At 39.7% G+C, this 22,496-nt stretch overlaps 1 protein-coding gene across 1 annotated transcript; it reads left to right on the top strand.

The window, feature by feature from the left end:
* The first annotated feature begins 934 nt into the window (after nucleotides 1-934).
* On the top strand, nucleotides 935-19,277 carry ZNF596 (zinc finger protein 596). Its single transcript, XM_036898281.2, is given in 8 exon segments — nucleotides 935-975; nucleotides 3,771-3,847; nucleotides 11,076-11,157; nucleotides 13,407-13,533; nucleotides 15,167-15,262; nucleotides 15,735-15,817; nucleotides 16,264-17,433; nucleotides 17,436-19,277. Coding segments are annotated over 6 exon segments (1,551 nt in total). The 5' UTR covers nucleotides 935-975; nucleotides 3,771-3,847; nucleotides 11,076-11,145; the 3' UTR covers nucleotides 17,499-19,277.
* The last annotated feature ends 3,219 nt before the right edge of the window (nucleotides 19,278-22,496 follow it).

Raw genomic sequence — 22,496 nt, 5'->3', positions numbered from 1 at the left:
ACGTCTACAATGAACTTCAGAACTTCCAAAAGAAATATATATAAATTTACAAAGATTCTTTGCCTGACCAAACTTAAGTCATCAAACTTATCCTAGACCCATCCATGCACTTCCTTGTAAAATCCAGCTTAGGCTAGACACGGGCTACATCAGTTTAACCTGAATCCCCACCCTTAATATCCGATCACCACCGTTGTATCTCATCATGCTCCACATCCCATAGGTGATGTCTGATCAGTAAGGACTGCCTTCAGCAAGACATCTGTTAGATCATTTTTCAGAATCTCCCTATCCCTGATAATTCCCCTGACTAATTTTCTATCCGTAGAAATTCACACTTCCCGTGCTGTGTCAGAGCTGAGCCAAAACTGTCTCACTGCAAAAATCCCACTGTAGTGGTCCCTGCAGTGTTCAGATAGCCCCAACCTTGATTAAGTCCTCCTTACTGTGCTTCAAGTGTGATTTCAGATAGCTTTGGGGATACATGTAACAACAAATGTGAAAAGAAAATATATTTAGAAATTAACGAAAACTTATGGGATCCCTTCCACGCTTGTCCCCAGGATGCCGCTATCCCGAGCCCAGGAGCGTCCCTGAAACGGCTCTCCGAGTCCCCACTGAGCGCTCCCGTAAGCGACACACCGCTGAGCGCTCGACTTGACCGGTCGGAGACTGCAGTGCCAGGAGGGAGGGAGCGGCGCGGCCGCCCCGACACGGAGGGATCCGAGGACGTCCCAAAGCCCAGGATGGAGGTACGGCGGGCCGAAGACGGGACACCGGGAGCAACCTCCCTCCTGGGCGCCCTCCACCCGCCCCAAGACGCTCAGGCCCCGCCCACGACGCTCCGCCCTCTCAGAGGTGCCTAACTGCGTTAGGACCAAGTCCCCGTCTGCCTCCGCCACTCCCTAAGGCCCCGACCGCCTGCGTAATTTCCTGCTGAGCCGGAAGCGGGCTTCCAGGAACGAGGGTTCTCTTGTGAGTACGCTCCTGGCCTTTGACGTTCAATCCCGCTCTCCGCGGTCCCTTCCCGGCCCGGTCCTCTACCTCGGGCCCCCGGCCGCCCTGCGAACGTCCTGGGCCCCCCACCTTCCCATTCTGCCCGCGAGGAGCTCCGCGTCCCCCTGAGACGGTCAGGATGGCGATCGCTGAGCCTCACTGTCCGAGCCCGCCTGTTTCCGGGTAAAACCGAGGCCTCTCCCGACCTCTCTGCCTTTCCTCTCTTTGCCGTGTCTAGCTCGGCTGCCCCGCGTCAAGTCCCCAGCAGGACGTCGCACCCTCCCCGGCCCTGGGATTCTGCAGACCCCAGTCCAGAGACCCCCTCGTTTTCCTCGTCCTGCAGTTCCTAGGACCTGACCTTAGGGCCCCGCCTCAGGGCAGCCCCGGAGAGCCGGCAGGGTAGGGGAACGGGCCTGGCCCGGGACACCTCGTGTTCGTCTGTCCCAAATCCTACTCCCTGGCTGTACCTGCCAGAGTGAGTGGGTTGCGTTCCCGACATCCCGCTGGAAGCTGTGCTGATGCAAGGCAGAGAGCAGTTTTACTTCTTTCCCTGTGGATGTCGCGGTGTGCCAGGGGAGAAAGCTAAAAGGGACAGAATAGGAGCCCGAAGGAGTAAGGGAGAGTGAGGGCTTTAAAAAGGGCAAAATAGAGGATGGGAAATAGGTGTGTGCAAAGGACTGGGAAACGCATTGAGAGTGAAAAAGACAGTGACCCTGCAAGAAACAGTGGGCCAAAAGAAAATTGAGAAGATGAACAGGGAGATGCACAAGGACAGAATAAGTGAGGTGACACTTACCAACAGTAGCAGTTGGGGCAATAGAAGTATAGATTATAAATTTATTAGATTCTCTTTTAAATATCCAAGTTACTTTCCTTTTTAAATAAACTGAGTCACATTCAGTTATGTGGCCTCGGTGATATTCCTGTCTTTATTATATACTGAAACTTCTTTGGTGCTTAGTAAATAATTTTACACTGTTTTATTGTTCACTTGGTAGGGTTATTGGTGATTTTTGTCTTCACAATCTATATCAAGTTTAAATAGGTAATCTGATACTCAGCAGCTTCCTTTCTTATGTGAGCTTTTATTTTAATGATCTGTGATGTAGTTTCCAACTAAATACTATGGTAATTTCAAATTCCTTTTGTCGTTTTTAAAAATAATATATTGAAGGAATACTCCTGAAACTTTGTTCTAACAATTCATTTGTTCATGATGAATATATTACTCAGAACTACTTCCATAGCTGACCTTTTCTGTTTTTCATTCCCAGTACTTAGGTCTTCTTAATGTTACAGTTTCTGATGTATATGGGTAGGGCTTTGGAAAAAAGTAAAATGCTTTTAGCCAGTATGAGTAAAAACTACAAAGAGAAGTTGCTCTTGCAGAAAATGAAGTATGGTCTGGAATCTTGGGTGGCATGGATGAGAAGTACAAACCTTGCCACTGTCCAGTCCAAGCCAATCCATGCCTGTGAGGCCAATGATGATTAATCTCTACTGGCCTGGCTTGTTCACAATTCTGCCTACCCCAAAACAAACACACAGAGTCACAAGTGAGCTGGATAGGGAAAGGCCAAGACCGAGAATTTTTAAACTATGAAACAACAAAGGTATCTCTCCTTGAAGAGGTGGCACTTGGCTCTGAGATGAGAGCTTAGAGTAAAAACAATGTGGTTTGTGTGTTAAGGAACGGGAGAGAGTCAGGGAAGCTCAGGAACAGGAGAAAAAGGAGAGTTGTGCATGGTGATCCTGTGCTCAGCAGGTAGTAGAAGACACTTTGAGTATTGTCACTGGAAGGGGAGGGTCACACCAACTCTTTCCCATAACTCACATGTGGCATGTGGGCTTAAACAGGATAGAAGGGTGATAGGAAGGAAATGGCAGACAGACCCACCTTTTCGTCTTCATGTAGAAGCTGATGGTCCCTTTTTTCTAATAGTTCAGGAGGACCATCTTTTTCATGTATTGAATTACTCTCCTGTGTGTGTTTGTGGCAAAGGAAGTGGTTAAGTTATTCAGAGACATGAAAGGCACATTCTCAACACTGATGAGTGACTTCTCAAGACTGATCTTGCCTGAGAAAGATGCTCATAGAGAAGGAAGATAAGTCAAGAATGGCTCATTCTCTGGAAGAAGTCATTTGTTGATAGTTCTGTCCTATCCTTCCTGAAATGCTGTTTTTAGGACATGCCAATCTCTGACTCTGAACTATGCTGCCTAACACATTTTCTCACTCACCCACAGCCTTCCCTCAGTACTCCCCCATCTTCATACCAAGTCCATTTTACTGTAAGCCAGGAACATGGGACTTGTGAAGTGGCCCCATTTGGAGGATAATGATGAGAAATGCCTCATTCCCATACATGAGACACAGAGGAGGATTGGGCAACGTGGTGGCTATGAGGTTTGCCCATAGGGAGTATGTAGGGACCAGATCTGGATGTACTGTCAGCTCTTTCTATACCAACATTAAAGAAACTACACACATTAGTGAATTAATGTCAGGAATACCTTAAAAATCATGGGGAAAAAAATCAATAAAGGGAAATTTGTTCTACTTGATTGTACAATGCATTTGAAGCTTAAAGTGAAACTGTAATTGGCCTAAAAATATTAATGATTTGCAATAGAATGGAGAGATTATAAACTGGTAACTATAACAAAGTAAGGCAGCATTCCATCCACATGATTAGTGTATTTTTTATTCTGTAATTGGTTAAAAATGGGATCAACCCTCATGTCTAACAGAAAGGTTTTTAAATTGTTCACAGCACATCAGTCCGAAGGAAACCTTGGTGTTCATGGATTCGTAAAGAATCACCTTCTCTGCAGAGTTGCTCCACTTTGGGTAAGTTGGCGTTTGAATACTGGGACAGGAGATGGTGCATTTCATATTGTAATAAACTCTGGCAAAATCCCCCCTGAACTGCAGAGAAATCCTCCTCTACCATCAACACATGAGATTTCCTCCCTACATTAACCAGCACTCGGTGGTGGTGGTGGGGTGTGTGTGTGTGTGTGTGTGTGTGTGTATTTGTTGGTTTGCATTACAGGAAAACTCCTTGTTTTTATTTCCATTTCACTAATAACTTAGGCTGAATAAATTTTATTCTTCAAAAACATGTCTATGTAAAATTAATATTACTAGACTCATTTTTGATATGCATTTAGATGCTATTTTATATTTTATGGTTTGATAACATACACTTTGGTCTTAGGATGTTTATGTTCTGAAACCAAAATCCTTTCTTCACGCTCTTTGCTTTTTTCCTTTTGAAGGTGTCACCTATTTTATATTGTAAAGTATTATGTTCCATTCAATACTAATATTGTTTTAATACTGTTTGTTTGAACTATTTAATTTAATTTGAAAGTTTCAGATATGTTCAGATGTAATTGGCCTTCTTCAATTTCTTTTCACAAATATTTCAGCTATATCCTCACCCCAAATCTAAACTGAGAAAAAATTGTCTTTTAGGATAATTCTCATTTTTTTCTATGTGGAATACTACACATGACTTTTAAATTTGGGTTGCACCAAATCTCTGCTGTCACTGAGAGTTTTATATCACCATGTCCTCTAATGTAAATATTTGATTCAACAGGCTTTATTTGTGTCATTGTTATGTTATCAGAAAGTTTTAGAATTTCTCTACATGGCTCTGAAATTTATTTCCATCAGGAGTCATAATATTTTTCTGTTTTAGGTCAAGACTTTTTTGTGTGTGTTTGCTTAATTTATAAATTATTGTTACCAAACAGAAATACTGATTTCAGTTTATCAAGAATATTAATGAAATATCAAGATTTCAGTTCATTGAACACTTTTAAAGTACTCTTATTAGGTATTATAGTTAAAATGGACTGTCCTATTTTCTGCAGTTGGAATACTATCTTCTGTGAATAGCTGCAGTTCTAATTCTCTGACTCCACTTCTTTATTTCATCTCCTTTCCTCTCTTTTCTTGGTATTCTATGGATACCTCTATTTTCAGGCATTCTATGCATTGGTGAATGGCATCAGTCCTGGCCAGCCCCCTCTTCTCAGCCTTACTTGTAATGGAACTGCTTAGTTTACTGCTAAATATATTCACTGAGATTTTCTTGAATAACAGCAATTATTCCCCCATTTCTCATGAATTTTAAAGGTTTTCAATTATTTTTAAAGATGAACTGTTTTTCCAAGGGTTTCCTGAGGTGATCTAATTTTTTTGTATATTGAAAATAAATATATGATTATTCAGCCATGAGAAGAAAAGAAATCCTACCATTTGCAACAACATGGATGGAGTGAGAGGGTCTCATGGTCAGTGAAATACTCCAGGTGGAGAAAGACAAGTACCAGATGATTTCACTCATCTGTGGAGCATAAGAACAAAACAAAAACTGAAGGAACAGAACAGCAGCAGACTCACAGAACCCAAGAATGGACTAACAGTTGCCAAAGGGAAAGGGACTGGAGGTTGGGGTGGGTGGGAAGGGAGGGAGAGAGAAATAAGGGGCATTACGATTAGCACACATAACATAGGGAGGTGCATGGGGAAGGAAGTATAGCACAGAGACGTCAAGTAGTGACTCTATAGCATCTTACTACACTGATGGACAGCGACTGTAATGGGGTATGTGGTGGGGACTTGATAATGGGGGGAATCTAGTAACCATAATGTTGCTCATGTAATTTTATATTAATGATACCAAAGAAAAAAAAAACATGGTCCAAGTATCCACTCATTTGAAGTTAGGAAGGGTGTAGAAAAAAAAAATCAATATATGAAAGGAATATGCTCTCTAGTATTGAATTATCCCTTTCATTATTGCAAAAAATTCCTGTGCACAGTGTTGTATGAGTACCTTAACATATTAATAGAACTCTAACGAATCCATTTTAGAGACACACCGTAATATACCATTTCTATATTAAAAATTGCTAATCAGATTATTCTTATTTGTGAGTGAATATTTTAAACATTTTCTTGGAATTTAATCAATTCATCCTACACATAAAAATTAATGAGAATAGATAGAATTTTTCCAATTTTTCTTATAAATGATTGCTTTTAATGAATAGGTGGTCTGTTTTAATTACCAGTGTTATTTTCTTACAAGTCCTTTTTAATTCCTTAATTTCACTCAATTTTTTTCTGTCAAATCTTTAATCACTTATTTAATCTTTTCTTCTTTTAACTTGTATTAATACTGGTTTTTCTCATGAAAATTTGAAAGATCAAAACACCTTGACCCTAACTTTCAAGCAGAGGCTTTAAATTTGGAGCAATTCTTGGTACAAACCTCTTCTTCTCCCTCAGTACAGTTGATTGCAATTAATCATCAGTGTATTTGATTTATCAGAAAGTGCTCTTTCCACCACATGGAACTTTCTTACCTTTTCTCTCTCTCAACCTCTAATTATCCAGCACTGATTTCCAGGATACTTCCTAGTTCAGTTTCCTTCTGAACATTTTTAAGTACATTGAACAGACATCACGTAGACCTTCTTTTCATCGTGCACAAACCAAATATAAAATTTCTTTGCTAACTTGTCTGTAGGTTTATATAGTAACACAGCATTGCACTTGATATTTATTTCCTTCTAGATTAAATTTCAAATGCACTAAGAGAAGGAAATGAAGTCTTAGTGACATACCCAGCCTTTAGCACTAAATCTGACTGTGTATGCTTGACAATACCTGAGATATTAAAACGATAAATATTTTGATTGTACTTCCTTTTCTTTTTCTCTAATATCCTTTCACCTCCCACACCAGTTTCACTAACCACACCCTATGCCATACAACCAATTCTCAAAATTAATCAACCTTCTTCATCACTTCACTCCATTCTTCATCAAAAGGCTCATTTGCAAGCACGAATTTATTCCTGTCACTCTCTTGCTTTCAATTCTCCAGTGGATTCCACCAGCTTTAGAAGCTAACCAGCCCAGTTCCAGTGATCTTAATGCCCTGAGATCTCTGGGCCAGCAACCCTCTCCAGTTCACCCTTTCATTCGGCTGCCTTCCAGTGTATTTGCTTCCTGTGGCAGAGCAGGTTCTGCAGTGTATCTGGGATGCTACATTGGTTCACTTAGTTGGATAATTCCAACTATTCAAAACTTCCTAAGGTTTTTTCCAGCTTAAATTTTAAGGTCTCAGATAAATTACAGGGATATTTCAAGAGTGCTTTCCCACCTCCACATACTTCAGTACATGTATCCTAGTTGTTTCTTTAATATCCTCTAAACTAGACTTTTAACTCCGCAACAGCAGCTGATGTTCCTGCTTTATTCATTGGTATAATTTGACTCCCTGGTATAATTTTGCCTCATATATTCCTTTATGACAAAGGAACATTCTTCCCTCAAGAATGTTGCAGGAGATAGGTTGTGAAGACATAAGACAATATCAGAGATACATGAAAACAAGAATTGATAATAAAAACATTTTTTTTACTTTAAGAAGAGTATAAATTTAAAAAATATATCAAATATTCTTATGGAATCAAATGCATATACCCAAAATGAAAATGTATTGCTTGATTTTTCTTCAGAAATAACATATCTTTCTATAAAGAAACATCTTGATACTTAAAAATTTTTAATTTCTTTTTTAACATTTTAAAAATGCCTATTTGACACAGAAATTACAATTATGGTTGTCAGGGGCAGAGGGGAAGGAGGAATGGGGAGTTAGTGTTTAATGGGTACAAAGTTTTAAGTTTTATAAGATGAAAAGAGTCCCAGAGATGGATGGTAGAGATGGATGCACAACACTGTGAGTGTATTTAACACCAGTGAACTGTAGACTTAGAAATGGTTTTGGGTCTGGGAACCTGAAAGGAGCTGTATTATTATAAAGATATAATGCCCTTAATTTCATCTACTTTATTAGCCTAATGAGAAGGAGAATATTTCCTTGAAGAGGCATATCTTTATAGGTTTATCTGGCTTGGAAACAGAGTCAACCAGATTCATTGTTTGAAGCATGACATTGATGAAGTTATCAACTGCTTTAAAAGAGAGTTCAACATCAAAATGATGTGTTTTCTGAGAGAGAAAGAAGCTCTGAATTCTGGAATGCTGTGCCAGCATCCTCAAATACTTGGCTCCATTGGATTTGCCATCTGTGTTCTGATGAATACTAGAGATAATTTTCACCAGGAGGGTTAGACCTCCTTCAGTTTGTAAATGGGTTTTTGTGAAGGGAAGCATTCATTTTGGTAGGAGTTCAGTGATGGAATCTCTGAGAAATTGACATTTAAACTGAAATTGAAGGACATAAGTATGTGCTAAATAAGCAATGCTAAATTGTGTTTCAGTGTTGAGAGACCTTACAGAATGCCAAACCTTAGAAGTCTGGTGAAGACATTAAGAAAGTTAAAGGCTAGATACAGAATGACATTTGGGGGAGTGAGAGGCAATGTCTTGAGATACATTTCAAGTCTGAAAACAGATGAGAGCTCAGAAATGGAATTCACACAGGACTTTTGTCACTTTCAATTCAGAAAATGTAATGGAAGAAGTTAAAGCAACTAAATAAATGTGTGAGCATACCAGGGCAGTGTACTTTCATGAAGAAAGTTGAAGTCATAGGGTGGAGTCTTAAAATCTTCCCACAGTATTGTTTCAGGAGTTCTTGGCAAGTGATAATGAATTGGAATGAGGAGATAAGTTGGCATTCCATCAGTAGACTGAGATATCAGAGAAACCTAGGAAAAAGTATGTCCCCTAGGAACATAAGGAAAAGTTCCCTAGGAAAAAGCATGTAACAATTATTTAGTTCCAAATAAAAGCCTGAGGCACAAACATTAAACTTACTTATGCAGATATCACTGGTGATGTTAGTAAGTCAAATGGTGGGTCGGATGTGAGCTCCAGCTTACAATTGGAGTATAAAGGCAGGAACAGGAGAGAAAGAGCTTGTGTCTCTTCCCTACATACAGCAATAGTATTACACAGCAGTATAACTCCTTTTGGGTTCTCAGAACCAATTCCAAGGCATTTGTGTGTGTGGAAGTGGGTCTCCCCATGCATGATGCCAAGCAATTCTCACTCAGTTCTGGTGCTGTCTGCCAGGAGACAGCACCAGATTCCCCAGGTTAAGGGCTCCATCCTGCAAGACTGCCCTCCACCCCCAACTCCAGATGCTAGTCACAGGCCCCAGGCAGATTAGAGGTTCCAGGGACCTCCCGCTTAGGTTCGATTATTGTGCTAGAGGGGCTTACAGAACTCAAAAACAGCATTTACCAGTTTAAAGAAAGATACTGTAAAAGATACAAGTTAACAGCCATTTGAAGAGAGACATAGGGAAAGATCCCAAATAGAGGAGCTTCCATCATCCTGGAGCTTTGGGTCTGGCTTGGTGGCACATGGAAAATTCCTTGTTCCCTAAGCTTGTAAGCTCTCTCTGACAGAAAAGCGAGGTCTGAGGGAGGGAGACGGGCAGAGGGAGTTCAGAGGATGTTTTACTTTCAGCTTGGCGGAGATGTGTTTAAATGAGAGGATGCATTTTGATGTGAGGGAGAAGCTGCTGGTAGGAGATAACACATTTTAATCATGGAACAGGCAGGTATGGAGTCACCTTTTGAGGTCTTGATGAGATGTGATAAATACTGTGAAGGACATAAATAATGTTAGTCTTGGTAAGTATCTATTGAAATGAGTAAGGGAATTAAATGGAGCAATAAAAATGACAGTTGAAGATTGATGTCTAGGAACTCAAGGCAGTGGTACCTGTGTGGTAGAAAACATGGGCAAAAGGATACATTTTTTGAAAATACAAAGAGAATATAAAAACAGTGTGGGGCCTCAGATTATTAATGTTAGAGGTACTGTTACCAGTAAAAATGTAAGTATGAAGTGTAGCTCTTAAAAGACTTTGACATTAGGAGGCAGGAAGAAGAAAATTCAAATTTTAGCTGTGTCACTTTATGCTGCGTGCTTCTATGCATTTTTATACTTGTGTAAACTTCTGATCATGTCATTTATTAAGTTAATATGTGAACCATAGTCAACAGAATTACTTTCAGAAACGAGTAAGCAAACACATGTAAATTTCCAAATACAGAGTTAGATTTAATACAAGTATTTCTTTTGTTAACATCAGGTACAAATGGGTGAGTTAAACCTTCTATTTATGACTCGCTGTCATCATTTCTCCATGAAATACATTGAACTATTATTGATTTGTGGGGAAGGAATTGCAGTTTATAAATGCTCTCACAGAGACACACACATAATGCATTCATGAAAGTTGCAGCTAATGATAAAAGACAGGATTTCAGCTACCACTTTTCTAAAATATTATATGGAACAACTAAATTTGCTCTTAAATCATTTTATTCTGTAATTTCTGAGCTTACTACCTTATGAGGATTGTTGGACATAGCAGTACTGTAACACACAAACTCCTGCTCTTTCTTTATGCATGAGAAAATAAGGGATAAATTAGCAAGATGGGTGCCATTGTTGACTCCAAATGAAATGTCACTGAATCGTTTAACCCAGTTATAAAATTTATTCTTAATTATCAAGGTTCACATCTATATTAATGCAGAACAAACCTAAAAGTCAGTGCTGTGGGGATGTTATTGCCGGAAACCCTATGTAGACGCGGCAAATTGACTTAAGGTTTTTCCAGAGGGCCAAATGCAGGGGAGAGTAGAAATGGGTAGACACACCACAAAACAGATTGGATTGGAAAAACTGTGCACAACCTAATACTTAAACCTGTGAAATTCCATAGTGATTTCTGGAGGTGGAGACACATGGCATGAGTCAGGGAGCCCTGTGGTTTGGGATCAGAAGGGAACTGGATACTTCTGAACTCCACGGGTTATTTTGCATACAAAAATGAATGTTTTTCATTCTTCTCTCTAAACTGAGGGTATTTGTATCTTATTTCCAAGCAACAAGTCATACTTCTTAACTTTTGACACTGGTAGAGGGGAGCTCTCTCTCCTGTTTCTCTTAGAGCATATAGGATATATCTGTTGGTTGGATTGGGGACTACTTTCAAGTTAAGGATTGGGTGTTCTGGAGATTGTGGGCAACTGGAGTCTCATAGCATCTTTCTCCTTCCTCAGCTTCTCTCCTGCGGCTTGGATCATGTGTGAGTGAAAACCTAGGAGACAGTTGCCAGCTGAGCTAGTAACAATGGAATTGCATGTGAGTAGGGAATTACTCTTTCTACTGAAATTGCATTGCCTGTGTATGCAAATATCTCTCCAACAGACATTCATGTTCTAAGTGCATTCAGGATCTTTTCAAGGATCTGAGCTTCAGTTAAGTTTTCCCACAACTCTAGAATGGTCATGTTGAGTCAGGGATTCATCAAGTGATCTCCTCAGCATCATACTAAGATATTCCAGCATCTTTTAGTGCTAGTATTGACAGAAGAGATGAGAAAGTTTTTCTTTTTCACATCCGTTCCATAGTTGGCATAGTTTGCCAAAAAAAAACCCTACTGATTTACCATTTTATTGACTGTAATTGGTTTAGGACTGCAGTGAGAGGTGGTGATGAAGATGAGTAAGGAGCAAAACATAATAGCCCAACAGGGAGACAAATGTCTCTTCCTATGAGCTCAGTTACTCTGTCGTTAGAGGTGCTGTGAGAACTGCTGTTTAGTGTTCATGGGAAATGAATGATGCTTATGCCAGAGAAGGCCGTGGGGATTCATTCATTTTTTTCTGATTTTAACCCTCTTAAATTTCTGATAGAATATATTTCTACTTTTTGAAAACTTCTACAGAACAAAACTAAAATTCTCATTATTTTCTGATTCCCAAATGATAAACTTTCCATCTTTGTAATTTCCCCTTTTGTTCAAACTTTATAAGAGTAAACAATGTATAGGGAGTATTGTTTCCTTAACTTGGGCTGCAATTCAGAGCATAGGACGTAGAGTTAAACAAGGCTCTGGGGAAATGTCTGATGCTCTAACGAGGCCAGACCAACCAAGTAGCTTTAGGTATACATGAACAGAGATGAGACGAAGAAACAAAAGAGTCAGTGATAACTGATATTTGGAGGCTCCAGAAAATTGGGAAAAGGAGGCCTCAGACCAGAGGAAGGGTCAGAATAATTCTGCCCTTTAGTAAGGAAGTCCTTGGGTACCTCGCTTGTCTGCTGAACAATTCGTCCTGTGCTTTATAACAAGCACCTCAGCTGTGTAAAGATGAAAGGCCACACTGCGGATCATATTCCTGTATGAATTCTGTTCAGTTTTGCAGAATTCTGAACATTGCTTCAATATTCTATGCCATTTAATGCATAATAAACCTTTAAGCAGTTTTTAAGAAATTTTTTTATCACGGTACAGTAACTCCTTTTGGGTTCCTGAACTATTCAGTTACAGAGTGTGTGTGTGTGTGTGTGTGAGTGAGTGTGAGTGAGTGTGTGTGTGTGTGTGTGTGTGTGTGTGTGTGTGTGTAAGGGAGTCTTCCCATGCACAACACCAAGCAATTCTTGAACACCAAGGTGTCTGAGAACTCAATTCTGATGTGACCTGCTCAGAGTTCAGATTACCCAGGTTAAGGGTTCTAGAAGTCCTACAAGACTGCCCTCTGTACCCAACTCCAGTTGCTGGTCAGAAGCCCCAGGCTGTTCCCTGTGCTACAGATTGGAGGTTCCAACAACTTCCCCCTTAGGTTCAATTAATGTGCTATAGTAGCTAACAGAACCCAGGAAAAGCACTTTTACCAGTTAAATGAAACATAGTGTAAAGGATAGAAGTTAACAGTCAGATGACGAGAGACATTGGGCAAGGTCACCAATAAAGGAGCTTCTTTCCTCACAGAGATTGGGGCCTGGCCTGGTTGCTTGGCTTTCTGGTTCCCCAAGCATGGAGGCTCCAACAGAGAAGAAGGATCCAAGAGAGAGATAGCTTGTTCTCATGGGGGTTTTGTGAGGGCTTCACTGCATAGTCATGATTGACTAAATCACTGGCCATTGGCTGGTTCAACCTCCAGTCCTGCCCTTGGGTGGGGTTTAGAAGTCTCATTAACTTGCCAAGACACCCATTTCACCTGAAGGCTCCAAAGTGTTTGCTAGAACTGTGTGTGAAGACTGAATATGCCTGGGAAATATATATTTGGTCATTGAAATAATCAAAAATATATTTCTTATAACTCATTATATCACAGAAATGTTTGCAAAATAGGTAATACTTTACACATTTCCTCATTGGATCTTTCAGAACTCATAACAGGTTATTAAACCATTTCATTGATGAGGGGACTGAGGTCATAAAGGAAAAAAATCTAACCATAGTTTGGTTACAGAGTGGCAGATCAAGGATACTGCATCCTTGTGATGAGTCCATGGACTTCAAATTGGTGGAAAAAAGTTTTACTACTGGCTTTCTGTACACTCAGCCACCTCTTAGTGCTGTTGCCTGTACCATCATGTTTTAGGAATCAGTGACCTTTGAGGATGTGGCTGTAGACTTCAGCCAGGAAGAGTGGACCCTGTTGGACATGTCCCAGAGAAAACTATTTAGAGATGTGATGCTGGAGAACATCAGTCATCTGGTTTCAATTGGTGAGTCTCTTTTTTATTACATATGTATATATTCATTCATTCACTCAGCAACTATGTAGGAAAGCTTTCCTATTTCTCACTCCAATTTGTGTCGATTCTATCATAATTCTCCCAAATGCCTTACAGCAGTTTTCTCTATTTTTTACTTATATTTCATTTGTCATCCTACTAGACTATAATCTTCCTGACACAATTTCATGTCTGTCTTGCTACTTAATCTCCTACACTCAAACAGTGATAGGAACTTATGTTTTTGACTTGGTAAATAATTTTTTTTAAGTAATTTTTTTGCTTCAGGGATTGTGGTTACATCACACTACACTATTAAAAACAACACACACAGTTTTCCATATGGAACCTAGAATTTTCTGGTGAAGGTTATATTTATTAGATTCTTTCTAGATATAATTTTTAAACACTATGAAAATTTATATTATCAGTAGAGTCCCACTCCTCTGACACCAAATGCAATGGTGTTTTTTCCCCTACACACACACACACACACACACACACACACACACACACATATAAAATATTATACACAGCATTAATAGTAGTATAACTCCATTCAGGTTCCTGGACCTGATTCCAATGTGTTTAAGAATGTGGGAGGGGGTCTTCCCGCATATACTAACACCAAGCAATTCTCAAACTCCAGCAGGGTGTCTGAGAACTCAACTCAGTTCTGATTTTATCTGCCCAGAAACAGCACCAGATTCCCCAGGTTAAGACTCCATCCTACAAGACTACTCCCCACCCCCCCACTCCAGATGCTGGTCTCAAGCTCCAGGCAGTTAGAACCTATGCTGCTGACCTACTGGCTACCCATGACCTCCATTTTAGGTTCAATTTTAGTTTGCTAGAATGGCTCACAGAACTCAGGAAAGCTCTTAGGTTTACCAGTTTAATAAAGTATACCTTAAAGGATACAAGTTAACAGCCAGATGAAGAGAGACATAGGGCAAGGTCCCAAATAAAGGAGCTTCTATCTTCATAGAGCTTGGAGCCTGGCTCAGTGGCATGTTGGAGGCACTCTAGTTCCCCAAGCATAGAAGCTCTCTCTGACCAAGAAGTAGGATCCAACTGAGTAGAGCAGAGAGAGAGCAAAAAGCTCTTCTCAGGTATTTTTGTGGGGGCCTCATTGCATAGTCATGAGTGACTAAATTATTGGCCATTTGCTGATTTGGCATCCAGCCCCTGCGCTTGGGTGGGGTCCAAAAATCTCTCATTAATGTGACAGAACACCCATTTCGCCTTTAAGACTGCAGTGTTTTCAGGAGCTGTGGAAGCAGACCATACCTGGGAAATACATATTTGATCATATGAATGACCAAGTACTGTATTTCTTATGACTCATTATATTGCACTCATTAAATCAAAGTATTGAAGATTCTGTAGTCTGTCTCTTAACTTGGACATGGGCATCATCATTGACAGGTTCTTAATGTCTTTGGGAACAAGTTCAAGAGCTATCCTTTTGCTGGTGAAGGAACATCCATGTTTTCTATGTCCTCTTCCCTGTGCTGACCTTTAGAGGTTATCTTACTCTTCCTCATTAGTCAGCCCTACATTGATGATTGTGTACTGTTACAAGCACAGAACTCAAAATTCATTTATCTTTTTCTGCAAACAGGCAAACAACTCTATAGATCAGATGTGAGTTCCAATTTGGAGCAAGAAGAGCAACTTTCAAGAGAAGGGACTGGTATTCTGCAATGCCACAGTCAAGGTGAGCTCCAAACAGAGCCTAGTCAGTGAGTAGGCCCTAAGAATGATCAAATGCAGATACCTAAGTTTTAATGTAGACAGTGTCATATGCAAAAGTACTTCAGATGCTGTCATTTATCTTTGAAGGTATCAATTTCTATTCATGTGTTTTTCTGTCATTGTCTTTGTCTTTAGAGAAGATAATAGTCATGTATTTATTAGAGTTAAAATTTCACAAAATGTCCCTTGGTCCTATTCTATAAAAAATTTTCCCTCTTTATCTCCTCAGTTAGCAACTTCATTTTATTTTTCTCATATTTCATCCTGAAAATTTCAATTGTTGATGTCCTTTAATGTGTTTCTTCTACTTTCTATAATATTCTTTAGTCCTATATCAATATTTGAAACATACTCAAATGGGCATTAGATCTCTTCAACATTTTAATTCCCCAAATGCCACTCTATAGCTGTTTATTTTTTTCCATTCATTTCAGACAAGGAAGATGATCTTAAAAAACTAGAAATTATATCCATGCAAGACATCTGCAGGAAGGACATGTCCTTAATCAGTGTAATGGTAAGCTTCATGGATGTGAACCTGTTTTACCAAGTGAAGGCCTGAGGACTGAATAAGTTAGGTATTTGGCATGATTACCTGACTGTAATTAAAGTTGGGGGGAAAGGCTCTCACCTTGGAAAGTTTCAGTTAATGTGGTTTTAGGGAACCTGAAGTCAAAACCAGAACCTGTGGTATTATAAACAGCCAATTGCATGATTATGGCTATGTGCCTAATCTTTGTAACGTATTCATGCCTTAAAAGTGAATCACTTATCTCTGCAGTTGGGATTCTACAAAAGGCAAACTCTATGCTGCTAGAGAGTAATATTTCATGTAACTAACATGAATCCTTTAGCTGGAGTCTATCACTGAATAATTACTCTAGAATTTATATGTAGAGAAATAAATGAAGGAATGAGTAAATGTGAGCAAACTTGTAAGTCTCTCATTTTCTTTCAAAACAGAAATCTCACAATCAAGAGGATCTTTTTGAATATAATGATTTGGGAGAAAATTTTACTAAAATCTTAACATTGACTCAATATGTAATACCTCAAATGAGAAGGAAACCCTGTATCAGCCAAGAATTTAGAAAAGACACCAGTTACATGTCATCCTTTAGTCTACATAAGCACATTCATGCTAGAAGTAAATCACATGAATATCATCGTGGGAATACCTTTATTCAGAACTCTGCCCTTAGACAAACCAATGATTCTCTAACTGAAGAAAAAACATTTGAATGTCATGTATGTGGGAAACCGTTCAGTAAAAACTCTAACCTTAGACGACATGAGATGATTCACACTGGAGTGAAACCACATGAGTGTTGTCTATGTGGGAAGGCTTTCACTCACTGTTCTGACCTTAGAAAACATGAGAGGATTCACACTGGAGAGAAATCATATACGTGTCATCTGTGTGGGAAAGCCTTCAGTAAAAGTTACAACCTTAGGCGACATGAGATGATTCACACTAGAGAAAAGCCACATGGATGTCTTCTGTGTGGAAAAGTCTTCATTCATTGTTCGGACCTTAGAAAACATGAAAGAACTCACTTTGGAGAGAAACCATATGTATGCCATGTATGTGGTAAGACATTCAGTAAAACTTCTTACCTTAGACAACATGAGAGAACTCACAATGGAGAGAAACCTTATGAATGTCATGTATGTGGGAAGGCCTTCACTCACTGTTCTCACCTTAGAAAACATGAGAGAACCCACACTGGAGAAAAACCATATGGATGTCACCTATGTGGAAAAGCCTTTACTGAATCTTCTGTTCTTCGACGACATGAGAGAACTCACACTGGAGAGAAGCCATATGAATGTCACCTGTGTTGGAAAGCATTCACAGATTCTTCTGTCCTTAAACGACATGAAAGAACTCACACTGGGGAGAAACCATATGAATGCCACCTATGTGGGAAGGCCTTCAACCATTCTTCTGTCCTTAGGCGCCATGAGAGAACTCACACTGGAGAAAAACCATATGAATGCAATATATGTGGTAAAGCCTTCAATAGGAATTATAACTTTAGACTCCATAAGAGAATTCACACTGGAGAGAAGCCGTATAAGTGTTACGTATGTGGGAAAGCCTTCAGTAAGTATTTTAACCTTAGACAACATGGGAAAACACATGCTATAAAGATAATAAATGTGGAAGATTCACCACCTGTAGCCTCAAACTATAAACACTCTTGATGACTCGCACACTGAAGAAAAACTATATAATTAATGTAGAAGAGTCTTTATCCTTGTTACTTAAACCGAACTCAAAGTGCAGACAATCTCTATATGTCATCTATATGACAAAACCTTTATACAGTGGACTGATACAGTGTATGACCTGGGAGGACTCAAACTTTAAAGGGAATGAATGGCAGACACAGCTCTGTTAAACAAAATGGAGAAACCACGTGTCATGAAAAATACATGTCTATGATCAGTGTAATCAACTGACTTTATCCTCTAAAGTGAACTGCACAAGAGAAATCCTAGATCTATAAACTGCAGTGTCGTTCAACTTAACACCGTTCTTGGCATGCAGAAGGGAATTCACTGTTGAGTTATTGCCGTAACAAGACATAAGTGGAAAATAATCATTCCTAGGAGGAAAACAAGGAATTTGTCAAAGGGCTTTGTTCAACAAGAACTAGGACATAAAGACTGAGGATATTTGGAGTATTCCCACTCCCAGAGTGCCTCATCTGCTAAGATTAATATATATAATGACAGAGCACTGGCCCTCCTAGGGACAGGCAGAAAACACTTGACAATGAGAGAGCAGAAAAAAAACCAAGAGAATCTGATCTTGCCTATATTCTCTGATCACAACAGTCATGAATCCACAAATCACCAACTGGGAATGAGACAAGTCCCAGCCCCTGCCATATGCAAATGCAGAAGGCTAGGAGAGAAAAAGTTTGAGCTTCTTATCTGCTGGGATAAGAAGAGAAGGCCTTGTTCTTGGTGTTCACTAGAACATAACTAATATCCCTGTTTCAGAAGTAGCAAAACTGAGAAAAGAGATGCTTATAATCTGTTTAGTTCATGTTTTCATAAGGGAGTATGGAATGCCCTTCTCAATTGCCCACTTTACTCCTGTGCTTTTGTTTGAAAAATTTGTATTGTTGCTGTAATTTCAAACTCATTTTGTTTTCTCTGCTTAAAATGTTAAACTCTCCCAAAAGTGATTAAAATTAGCAGTAAAATGGATGGTGTCCTGAAATGGAGAAACAAAAGTACAGTTGGTTTAAAAAAAAAATGTTAAACTCATCCACTAATGTCATGTACAGACCATACTTCCCCTAACCCAGCACTATTAAAGTTCCCATTTTCTTCAGGTTTCTTGTAACTTTGTGTATGATATATAATAATTATTGTTACAAAGTTCTTTCCAACTCCAATATAAAGATATGTGTATGTTCATGTCTTTATTTTCCTATCAACTTTACTGCTTTGACAAGATAACTCTCTTTTTATGTCAGACATTGTCTATAAATAAGGTAGAGTGTGAGGTTGATGTTTTTTTTACCCAGAGAGGTTGGCTGTTCTCTCAGGCAGATGGAGTGTAGACACAGCACTTTCTCCATTCAGGAACAGCCTGGGTTGCAGCTTTGATGTCAGTTACTCTGACTTTCATGCCTTTCAGGTCAGTATAAATTTATTGCAGGCATCTTTCAAAGTACCACAAACAGAAGGTAGTACACTGGCATTGTTGCCTTGTCCTCAACTAATAACATATAGGGAAAAGCAGCCTAGTATTGGAGATTCTACATTTCAATCAGCCCACACCAGACCATGTATCCTGATAACCATCTGCTTGTTTTTATTCCCTGTTGTATCTTAAATAGTTTTCACTGTTTCCCCAGATGTGGAAATAAGATCTCAACTTTCCTAATGAGGACTCATCCTTTTTTGTAATGTTAGTTCTTACAGTCTCTAGTTCCACAATTCTTTTAATTCAAAAACATACAAAAATTTTTTTAAATGAATCTTCTATGTTCTGTTCCTGTCTTGTCTCTACTAACACCTGGAAGCAGAAACACCAATGCTTTGCCTGGACAAATTTCCAGCTTATTTCTCCTCAGTCCAGAAGGCTATTTATTTCTTCTGTGACTAACCTCCCATGGAGTTAATTTTCAAAGGCTTCAGAAAAAAAATTCAGTGTGGAGGTAGTAATCATATCATTGGGCTTCCCCTCTGTCACAGACTATCTCAACAAGTCTTGTGTAAATAGGCTCTACCCCAGGGTCTTTAAACAATTGCTTTGTGCATTTTCTTAAGGCTTATTGCTGTTAACTGATTGGTTGGTCCAACAAAAGCTAATCAGTCATAGCAGAAATGGAAGTATTTTACCCTGTGTGATATAATGAATCGCAAGAAATATGTACTTGGTCACTCATATGACCAAATAAATATGTTTCCAAGGTATATTTGGTCTTCATGTACAGTTCCTGAAAACACTGCAGTCTTAATGGTGAAACTGGTCTTTTGTCATGTTAAAGAGAGACTTTTGGACACCCCCCACCCAAGGGCAGGGGGTGGATGTTTAATCAACCAATGGTCAATAATTAAGTCACCCAGGACCAGGCAATGAAGCCCTCACTAAAACCCCTGGAAGAGCTTTTTGCTCTCTCAGCTCTGCTCGGTTGGGTCCCACTTCTTGGTAAGACAGAGCTTCTATGCTTGGGGAACAAGAATGCCTCCACATGCCACCAAACCACATCCCAAGCTCCACAAGGATAGAAGCTCCTTTATTTGGGACCTTGTCCTATGTCTCTTCATCTGGCCATTAACTTGTATCCTTCATTGTATTATTAAACTGGTAAACATAAGTTGTCCTGAGTTCTGTGAGCTGCTCTAGCAAATTAATTGATTCTAAAGGGGAGGTCGTGAAAACTCTCCATTCTGTAGCTGGTAGGACAGAAGCACAGGGAACTGCCTTGGGCTTGTGACCAGCATCTGGAGTGGGGCATGGAGGGCAGTCTTGTAGGTTGGAGTCCTTAACCTGGGGAATCTGGTGCTGTCTCGGGCAAATAGCATCAGAACTGAGTTCTCCAACACTCAGGTGCTGTTTGAGAATTGCTTGGTATAAGTATGTGTGGGAAGACACCTTCCCACATATTTATACACATTGGAATCAGGTCCAGGTAACCGAACGGAGTTATACTACTATTACTGCTATGTATAATTTTAGTGTTATACATATATGTAGGGGAAAAGGACATCATTGAATTTAGTGTTGGATGAGTGGGAATCACACCCTGAAATATTTCAAACCAAAGAATCATTTATTTCTACTTTGAACTTATAAAATACTTAAATAAGAATTTTGAAAACATCACTGTTCAAACAAAATTCTCAACTGACAATTTTAAATCACATTAAAATCTTAATGCTTTCTCATGGGAACCTGGCTTTATTATTTATACCTTCCTAATTAAAGTTTTCATAGAGTTTTTATCAGACACCTACATGCAGATCCTTTGTCTTCACCTGTCTCTTTTACCATGTTGCATCGTAAGGATGAACTCTGCTGGGTCCTGATGGAAACCACACATTTTGTTCCTATGACATGTGCCTACCTCTTCCTCTCAGCCCTGGGTTTCCATGTTGATGCCAAAGTGAGATAGCAAATTATCAAAGCATACGCAGGCACAGCCAAGTTTCCCTTGAATGATTATCAGCAATTTTGTGAGGTCAGAGGGCATATGGTGATTATATATGTATATGCATACAGGTGTGTTTCTTTGGTTTTTGTGTGACTTAGGTCATTAGGACATCTGACAGGATATGGTCAGTGTGGAAGGTCCATGTGTGACTGTCAGAACATATACATGTATTACAGGTTTTGTGTGTATTCATTTGGAATGTATGTCTTTAATGGTTTGTATGTGGTAAAAGGGTGTTGGAACTGGAAGATAAGTGTGTGTGATCATTGCATTTCAGAGGGTGCATGAGGTGAAAGCAATGTTTACCTGGCACCAGTTCAATAGCCATCCACCTGGGGAACAAATAAGTCCAGCAAAGGCCCACAGGGCACTGCTTGCTCCATCCTCCACACGTGGGTCCAGGGATCTTTAGAGATACTACAGTCCACATAGCCACCCATTATGCCAGCAGGGAGACCCACCCACATCACCCTGAGACATTCAGGATACTGGGTATTGTGCTGCTGGGTTCCACTCACTTCTGTTTCTAGCTAAAATTAATGGGAGACTGTCCCTGCCTGGCTTTTCTGCCTTTGGGCTCTGCACTCTCTCCTATCCCAACTCCGTCAAATATCCATTCTGAAAGTGGACTACTACCCTTCATCCCATCATCACTGTCAGCCCTTAAGGGCATCCCACAGATTCCATGCCCTCCTCTGGTCCTAGGATTCTACTGTCTTCAGTGTGCTGAACAGACTGGCTTTGCTGAAACATGATTACAGGTACAATGCAGCCCATCCCTGAACATTTGCAGAGAGATTAAAGGGAGTATATACTTAGTTGGAAACTTTTGTTCATAGCTCACTTAAGTTAAAGAGCAAATACAGAGTAAAGAAAATCTTCATTAGACAAACTTGCTAAACAAGATTCTGAGTGTAATACAAAATGAATTGTCAATATCCTTGCCAAGTGCACACTGAAATAATGTAAAACTATTTACTAAACTCCAAAGAATAATCTCAATATAAAGAGTGGAAAACTATTGACACCTCATAATTTACACAGTAAATTTAAAAAAGAAATGAAGACAACACTAATGAATTCTTCCACTCTATTCCTGTTGTAATTAACCTCCACCCACGCCTCACCCCTGCTTCCTATTCTGTATACTCTGTCTGCTGCTAACCTTATTTTGTCTATTTTGCCTGAACTCACTACTTCTCACCCAAGTTACTCTCTCTTCTTGTCTTTACAGGTCCCTGGGACCAAGGCACTCCTCCACCTTCTCCATTAGCCCGCATTTCTCAAGGACCCTTCCTGTCTCAGTCGGCCACCCCAGCTCTCCCTCTGCCTCTTTCCACTCAATGACTCCCCACCTCCATACTTGTTGCAGTCGGGGCCCGCGAATATGAGAAACCAAGTCAGAATGAAGTTTAACGCAGAGGGCTTAGACTTCCTTTGGAGACTAAGCACTGAGTCAGTGTGCTCCTGCATCTTTAGTAGGTTACAGCGAGCAGTGAAATGATCATTGGTTAA

This window comes from Manis pentadactyla, chromosome 7 (genome assembly GCF_030020395.1).
Source record: "Manis pentadactyla isolate mManPen7 chromosome 7, mManPen7.hap1, whole genome shotgun sequence".
NCBI classification, from domain to species: domain Eukaryota; kingdom Metazoa; phylum Chordata; class Mammalia; order Pholidota; family Manidae; genus Manis; species Manis pentadactyla.
This window is presented reverse-complemented; position numbering and strand designations above follow the sequence as displayed.